The sequence below is a fragment of the Kryptolebias marmoratus genome, linkage group LG7 (assembly GCF_001649575.2).
Source record: "Kryptolebias marmoratus isolate JLee-2015 linkage group LG7, ASM164957v2, whole genome shotgun sequence".
NCBI classification, from domain to species: domain Eukaryota; kingdom Metazoa; phylum Chordata; class Actinopteri; order Cyprinodontiformes; family Rivulidae; genus Kryptolebias; species Kryptolebias marmoratus.
The window spans coordinates 8,968,729-8,977,363 of NC_051436.1; the positions used below are offsets into that span (position 1 = coordinate 8,968,729).

At 45.7% G+C, this 8,635-nt stretch overlaps 1 protein-coding gene across 1 annotated transcript in view; it reads left to right on the forward strand.

Moving 5' to 3' along the window:
* The window catches only part of LOC108234847 (adhesion G protein-coupled receptor L3), a 289,951-nt gene that overhangs the window by 225,366 nt on the left and 55,950 nt on the right, over positions 1 to 8,635 (forward strand). Inside the window, exon 14 of the mRNA XM_037976458.1 lies at positions 2,808 to 2,984. Coding sequence (XP_037832386.1) covers positions 2,808 to 2,984 — 177 coding nt within the window. The remainder of the gene's footprint in view (positions 1 to 2,807; positions 2,985 to 8,635) is intronic.

Sequence of the window (8,635 nt, forward strand, 5' to 3'; positions counted from 1 at the left end):
TTTTTTTTTTTTTTTTTTAATTCCATCATGAAAACATGTCATTTGTACAGGGACATTTACATATAAAGTGCATTTCGTGTAAACCAGGAGCCGTACAATTAATCAGACATTATTCATGATTCTGAATATGGCTTCCTCCGCTAATTAAACTTGATTGGATGCGATATTGATGCACAATATTGACAGGCACATCAAATCAAGGGCCGCGGCGAACCAATCAGAGGTGTTATTACGAGGCGTTTAACAGGCCTCTGCTCTCCAGGCATGTTCACGCCTGCAGGCAGGTATATAATCTTTAAAGTTATTAATCCTTTTAGTTCAATTCTTTTGTCCCTTCGTCAAAACATGGACAAAACTGCTAAAGATACTTGCACCGTTCCACATTAATAACATATAAAAACCCAAAGAACACGCTTTGTTTGGTTGTTTCTATGACGTAAAGAGATAATGGGCATGCACAGAATACTGCAGCCATGCTCCTACATGGAGATATTTCTAATAGCACAACAACGATCGGTGTTATCAGCAGGTCAAAGCAGTTTCAACAAGCGCTAAACTCAGCTGCTGCTTCGCGACTGTTTGCTGAAAACGTGATCGTGATCTGCACGGTTTGGACTTTTGATGAATTAAAGCTTAAGACCATGGGTGTCCAATCCTGGTCCTCGAGGGCCTCCATCCTGCATGTTTTCCTTGTTTCTCTGCTCCAACACACCTGATTCAGTGGTTAAATCACCTCTTCATATTCTGCAGAAGCCTGTTAATCAGCCATTGATTCAAATCAGGTGTGTTGGAGCAGAGGAACAAGTAAAACATGCAGGATGGTGGCCCTCGAGGACCAGGGTGAAGGTCTTTTGCGTCTTCCATGAAAGGGTCACGAAGTCGGCTCTCGTTCTCGTGGTCGCGTGGCGAAAATTGTGTCATTTTTGTTCTCGTAGCAGATTCGTCCGCCCCTTCTCGACACAAGGCCCCAGACGAACTTTTTCTCACAGGGGTCGTGTGATTGGTCAGAAGTTGTTTATGCAGAAAAGCCCGGTGAGCTTTAATGGAGCCATTTTGCTTCTACTTCTCCGGTAAGAAGCAGCTGGAGGCTGTTAGAAAATCCAGCCGTCTTTCTGACTGTTCCAGCTAAACTTAGAAACCTGTGGGGTTAAAAAGACCGAGGAGACACAGGCGGCTCGTCGTGGCTGTGGCGGCCGGGAGGAAGTGCGCCTCGGGCCGGGCGGCGTTGGGAATTGCGTCCTTCGTTCGCTCGTTATTCTGCACCGTCAAACGGCGTGTTCTGTCGGAGTCGGTTTAATAAACACATCTGGTCGCGGTCAGGGAAGCAAACTTCTGTACGAAGACAGGAGAGGTGAGAAGAAGCCCGTTTTAACGCCGCAGGAGGGAGGAGCTTCCCAGGAGTTCTGATCCGAGCGTCTCTTGGACGAATGAAAGGTGTGCGCAAAAAAGAACGTCTCGCCAACCACGTGACCGCGAAACCGACTTCTTGACGTCCGATGGAGTACGCCGGAGGAGTAAGTCCTCCAGCTGACGAACCCTCGAATGAAACAGAGGCTGAATAGGTGCACCCGGTCTGGCAATAAAGCCGAGCTCACCTGGGACCCCTGTTTCCGCTTTGTTGTCCTTTCAAAATAAACTACGACAACAGAAATAGACCCAGGGATGCTCTGTTTTTTTGTTTTTCTTTTATTTGGAAAAGCTTTGTGAAACAACTTGGCGTCTCACTACCAGGTGCCAGGGTAAAAAAAAAAAAGAATTAAAAGTAAAAATTTCAAAAGGCAACTGTAACGGTCACATTAATACTTCAATTTGGCCATTTTAATTAGACATTAAACATTCGTAAATCACTGCCCATCCCTACATTTATTACAGCTTTGCCCATTAAAATGAAACATTATATACCGTAATACGCTGCTGTTGATGAGGGGGTTTCTGTGTCTCACAGTTAATTCCCCCTCTTAACTATGAGGTTTTGGTCTACTGGTCTTCTGGGATGATTACATGTCCTCTAGTTATTGTTTCGCTTCCCTGCCTCCGTCGTTTAATGGGACCAATTAAAGCCATTATTGGTGACAGAGGGTCATCCCATCTCCTTGCCGCGGATTGTTTTCACGCCAGGTTCGGATGGTGTGAAGGGTAAACGCAATCAGCGGAAAACCTGCATTCGCGGAGGATAAACCTTAGCAGACTAATTAATGTGCAAGAAAAAGGTAAAATAAAATTAAAAAATTCAAAATAAAAGCGTCCGCGATAAGAAGGCAGATGGGTTTAACCTTGGAGGCTTTAAAAGAAGAAGTGGGCGTGCTCGCTTTTGTTTCTGCGGCCGCTGCTCAAAAAGAGATTGGCCTCGAGAGGGGGAAAGGCTTTCAGCGTATCTATTTATCAGCAGTTACGTTCGGCCGTGTTATTAAGCCTTTGTGTCGCAGGTGACTTTTATGAAATGGCGAGCGGGGCGGCGGGGAGGCCTGCTTGTCATTAGGACCGCAGCCCAACACAGAAACCAGTGGTGCCTATTAAACAGCGGGGCAGTCCATTGTCATGCAGGGAAAGTTAAAGGGAAAGGTCAAAAAACACAATGAAGAACAGGCGCGGGGGGCGCTCGATGCTTTATGACAGTGAAGGCGCCTGCTGTTCACTTAAGAATGGAGGAAAACAGGGATCGCAAGAAAGGGATAAATGATCCCCCTTTTGAAGACATATTTACTGAGCAAACAACAGAAATCAGATTTATACCACCTGTGATTAGCCTCAGATATGTGGGGTTTCACACACCTGTTTTGTTTTTATTTTTTTTTCCTTTCGAACAGCAATCTGAGGAAAACTTCAACCCCAACTGTTCGTTCTGGAGTTACTCCAAGCGAACCATGACCGGCTACTGGTCGACACAGGACTGCCGCTTGCTGAGCACCAACCGGACACACACCACCTGCTCGTGCACCCACCTCACCAACTTCGCCGTCCTGATGGCCCACGTCGACGTCAAGGTAGGCCGCTTCTTTTTCCCTCTGCTCCTAATGGTTTATCCTCGAGAGTGTGCAATTTAGAAGAAGAAGAAGGAAAAAAGAGGAGTCTGGTGAACCGGATCGTGCATTTATACATCAGGACCAGGACAAAAAAAGTGAGGGAAGGGCTGTGGTCCCGGCCGATACGCTGCGAAAGATTCGATTCGTTAAAACTAAACGAGCAGCAAAAACTGATACGATTCAGTGTGACTTTGATTCAACTCATTGAAATCCATTGTAGTACAACAAAACAAAGGAATAATCCTATATCAGTTATTAAGGCTAGTTACTACTTAATAAAACAGAGCTTATTTACAAATTACACTTTCATTGAAACTGTACACATTACCCAAAAATGAGCCAGAGTGCAAAAGTAATAAATGGATGTGTTTAATATTCTGTTAGTAACTCTGCAGTGAGCAACAAAATGCATTTTCGACATTAAAGCTAATAAAACACAAGTTGCTAGAATATTAGTTGACCATTATGATCCGATCGAAGCACACTTTCGGTGTTTGTTGCTGTTCATACGGGTGCTGCTGAAGTTCAGTATGTGTCACTGATTGAACAAAAAATAAAAAATGAATAAAAATACCGCTAAACGGCAGGAAGTATGACCAGAAAAAGAGTTTTCCACTGAAAGAAGCAGAGATATCTGTTTGTCGTGTGCCAGCGGTGTCCAGTCCTGGTCCTGGAGGGCCACTAGCCTGCATGGTTTAGTTGTTTCCCTGCTCATCAGCAGGTCTTCAGAAGCCTGTTCGTCACTCAGTCATTCAAATCAGGTGAGTCACAGCAGAGAAACAAGCAGGATAGTGAAGAAACATCAACAGGAGTGAACACCTGAAATAAACAAGGTGCTGTTTTCTTTTAAAAATGGAGAAGTCAAATTTATTTTTGTAGAGGTCGGGGCTCAAAGTCTGTATTGGGACCCGTCTATGGGAACGCTGGTCCCGTTCTGCCTTCACCTTCCAGGATCCCATATTGGGTCCATTCTTGTAACGTAAGGTCTTTGACACAAACAAACCTATGCTTTTATTTTATAGCGAAGCCTATATAAGCAAACCTCCTCGCAGGTTCTTCATTTATACCTTTTTAAAGAAACAAGATTTTATCAGTGCAAGAAAAAATAAATAAACTGCTGCATCGGTTCTCATGAATATCTCATGAACCGCTGGACGGGTTTAATGAAACTTGCGGAAAGTAGTTGTTGGACATACAACCACATCTGATTACCCACTGGAGTCGATCCAATTCAAGATGGCCACAAAAACGATCACGGCTCGATCAGTTTTATGGTAGTTGTGCTCATATTTGACAGTAGCTGGGTGTCACTCACAAACATTTTCAGGGTTTGACCGAAACAGCTACAGCATTCATTCATTTTTAGCAAAAGAGGATCTTGTTATGAATTTCTGTAAGGAAGTCTTTTATGGCTTCGTAGTTTGGCCCGTTTTCTGACCATCCACAGTAGGCTGGTGTAGACTCTCAGTCATCCAGGACGTGGCTCCTCGCATCTTATCTTGCCTGCACCGAGGAAGAAACGTTGGTGCGGAAAGAGAGGCCCGTGTGTCGCCACCTGAAGACCCGCAGGGGCTCGTCAGTTTACAGTTTGGGGAAATTCCACGAAAAAGGGACGGCAGAAATCTGCTCATCTGCAGGCGTCTTCAAAGGGGGGAAGGATCGCTTTCATGACAGCCTGCTTTTCGTGCCTGACATTACCGTGGGCTCTTCACTCCTCTGATATTTACCTTATCAGCACGGGGGGGAGGGAGAAAAAGGAGCGTGTGAAGCCACCGCCGTTTTCCTTTGGTCACTCGCATCAGACGGATGTAGCTCATCGTGCCGCACACACCACCTCACATGTGCGAACGAGCTTGCCTCGCACATTTATGCTTTGTGACGCTGTCTACAAAGCTAACGGGTTAATCGGAAGCCTTTTAACGGAGGACGATTCAACACGCGATGCGTGTCGAGGCTTCGGTCTCGAGCGAGCCCGTCGGGAATGGGTCGCTTCGGCGCCGACTCCCAACGAAAAGTCACCTCCGAGCGCGATACAGAAGATAAAAACAAGCCCAGATCATAAATATAAACATAATTAGTCAGTTAATTAGCCCAGGTGGTGTTTCTATAGAGGGGGAAAAACATAAAAACACAGGTGAGGGCAGCAGAGGTCTGCGATGTTGAAAAGACTGTCGCTTATTTTACATAAACACTGTTTTATATATTTTCACGCCTAATAATTGTGCAATTACCTACGTCAAAAAAACCCTATTAATTCCAGCCAGCTGTCCAACATTTAGCATGCATGCTAACTTAGCTTTTCTATGGCTTTTTAAAATTGTAAACAGGATTAGCATTGTGTTTACTGCTGGGAGGTTAGACACAAATCAGGCATTTCAGAGTTAGTACTGAGAAAAACATCCATTAATATGTCCAGATGAATGTGACCCGTGCAGCAAAATGAGTCCCAATGAGGACGTTTTCAATACAGAGTTATTATTTTTAAATTCTTCGTCTTAAAAGCTTCAAAATTAGACGCGGTTTGTTGAAATTTGGTGATTTTATCACCTGGCAGCAGCACGTTCTTCTTTTACCAGAGCGCTGGTTTGGAAACTTTATTTTCATTGGTCTAAATAGATGTCATCAGGAATCCAAACCCTATATTTAAAAAGGCGAATCCCTGTGCTTCATAATGACCCTAAACATTAACCGGCACTACGGCAGCCAGAGGAGAAAAACAGTCCATTTTAAATGAAATAAAAGGATCATTTCTAATTTAAGCTGTTCGAAAACTAAAATTTAAACATGGATTAAGAAGATTATCTGCTATTTTAGTTACCAGGGTCGCTGGATGGCGTCTTTATGGACTCATTTGTACACAAATCTTAATTACGGCAAAATAAAACATCAACATTTTGACATTGAGCTCATTTTGCAGCTCAGGTCACATATATTCTTCGGGGGTCAGCGACGAAGAGACGAGAAAGCTGTGAAAACAGCTTTACGGCAGCTACGGCAACTCTACTGGGACAAACGGCAACCGCTCTGCTGGTTCTCCTGAAAATCCATTCTAAATGAACATGAAACAAAAACAAGTGTTGACGTTTGAAAACCCCTTTAATAGACTGTTTAGATCAGTGGTCTCCAATCCTGGTCCTCGAGGGCCACCATCCTGCATGTTTTCCTTGTTTCTCTGCTCCAACACACCTGATTCAGAGGTTAAATCACCTCTTCATGTTCTGCAGAAGCCTGTTAATCAGCCACTGATTCAAATCAGGTGTGTTGGAGCAGAGAAACAACAAAAACATGCAGGACGGTGGCCCTCGAGGACCAGGATTGGAGACCCCTGCTCTAGATTTTCCACAAGTACAAAATTTCGACATCTCCAGTTTCGACTGGCGTTGCTGGTTTTATTATGAGTCTATTATGGAAGCGGTCGGAGGCTGATTTGGACTGTAGCTACGCGGAAAAAAACGCCAAATCGGTAAGTTCCTCCGAGAGCGCGGAGGCGTGTGCAGGGTGGGGGATGGGGTGGAGTTGCCGGTCGTGGAAAAAGCGTTTCCGTTCTGATGCTGACAGACAGCTTAATTATTTCTGTCACGGGAGGTTTGAGGAGCGGGCTNCAGTTTCGACTGGCGTTGCTGGTTTTATTATGAGTCTATTATGGAAGCGGTCGGAGGCTGATTTGGACTGTAGCTACGCGGAAAAAAACGCCAAAGCTGTTGATAAGACCGAGAGGGTGGAAGCGGGAGGGGGGTGGGGGATGGGGTGGAGTTGCCGGTCGTGGAAAAAGCGTTTCCGTTCTGATGCTGACAGACAGCTTAATTATTTCTGTCACGGGAGGTTTGAGGAGCGGGCTGCTGACGGAGCGGAGTAGGTTCTGGTATCTGTTATGGCATCTGTCTTTACCGGCAGGGGAAGAAATCCACTCTTCTCAGAGCCGTCCCGACTGGAATTTGCCCGTGAAACCACAAGACCTTCGTCTTCTTCTTCTTCGTCTTTTTTTAACACCTACCTCTGCTCTGCAGTCTGACTTTATCTCTAGTTTTTTGTATTTTTTTATCAGCCAACACTGAAAAGTGAAGGGAGACAGGAATGTCTTTGCCTCATTTTTGCCATGTTTTGCAGCACTTTGGCCAACAGCTGTTGGTAAAATGGGCTTTACAAATAAACTTGACTGACTTCTATCTTTCTGTGTGTGTGTGTGTGTGTGTGTGTCACAAGCTAGCTGACAAACGTTAAAGAAACTCTTAAAAAAAATTCAAAGGTCGTACCGCTACAGCGGATTAGCTTTTGAAGTCTGTTCGGTTCTACCTTAAAAATCCCTAAAGCGGCTACAAGTGAATCAGTTCGACAGAGACTGAGGTCAAATTTGGTGTGGTCGTGGCTGAGACTCCTCCGCAACGCATCTCCTGATTGCACAAGATCTTTAATGTTTAACAGCAGCTGTTTGGAGTCCGCTGTCTGTCGTCGAAGTGGCTCACGAAGCACTCGACAGATTTTCATGAAATAACAATCGGGTGGACATCTGTAGCTGATGAACGTTTGGACCCAACCCCATTCAAGATGGCTGCCGCAGCCAACTGGCCTTAGAAAACAGGAAAATGGCTCTATGTCAGTCGCTTGTGCACACACTGTGCTAACATTTGTTGCAGTCATAGCCGTGATTTACTCACAAGATGTATTCCAAGTGTGGCAGTGGGTCAGGAGGTTCGAACCCCCGCTTTGTCTGTCTCAGCTGTTGTGTCCTTGGGCAAGACATGTCACCTGCCTTTCCTACTGGTGGTGGTCAGAGGGCTCTGTGGCACCGGTGTAATGGCCGCCTCACATCTGTCAGCCCACCCCAGGGCAGCTGTGGCTACAATGTAGCTTTGGGGTCCATAGACCAGATAAAGCGCTCCACCAGTGTAGGCCGTTTACGTCTTTAAGACTTTATCAGTAGCTGTTAGAGTCAACCTCGTTTGTCTGTTAGCAAAATATCTCACAAACCCCGCGACGGATTTTAATACAGCTCGTAAAGTAATCACTGGATGTACCTCTCCAACCCACTAACGTCTGGAGTTGTTTCGATTCAAACGGGCACCCGCAGCTAGTCAACATTAGCCCGACACAAAAACGGCTGCAATTCAGTCAGTTTGACAGATGTTGAGCTTAAAATCGGCGGCGGCTGAGAGTCGCATTCTTTCAAGGAATTGTTCTGCCTTTTTTTTTTTTTAATTTTTGAAACACAGAAAAACAAACCGCAAACCCAAAACGGAGAAGAAGAACACTGTAGGATCCACACCTCCTCGCGTAGACCTCAACGTGTCCGTTTCCTCTCCCGGTTGGCGGTGGGTGGGCGGTTTGAGAGAGCCGCTGTTTGTCACTCTGCAGCATGACTTCTGGACCCACCGAACCCCCCCACCCCCCCGCCGGGCTGAAGTCGAGCCTGGAATAGTGAGGCGGCCGTGAAGAATGGGAGCCTTCACACGATGAAAGCGAGCGAAAGAAAGACGGAAAGAAAAGAAAAGCGAGCTGTAAAAAGAGCTCTTTCAGCCGAGCCAATCCCCAACATTTTGAAAAAGCCCGGCTGGCTTGTGGCTCTGCATTCACCGGGCGGGGGAAAGTGGACAGCAGCTAACACCCCCCCCCCC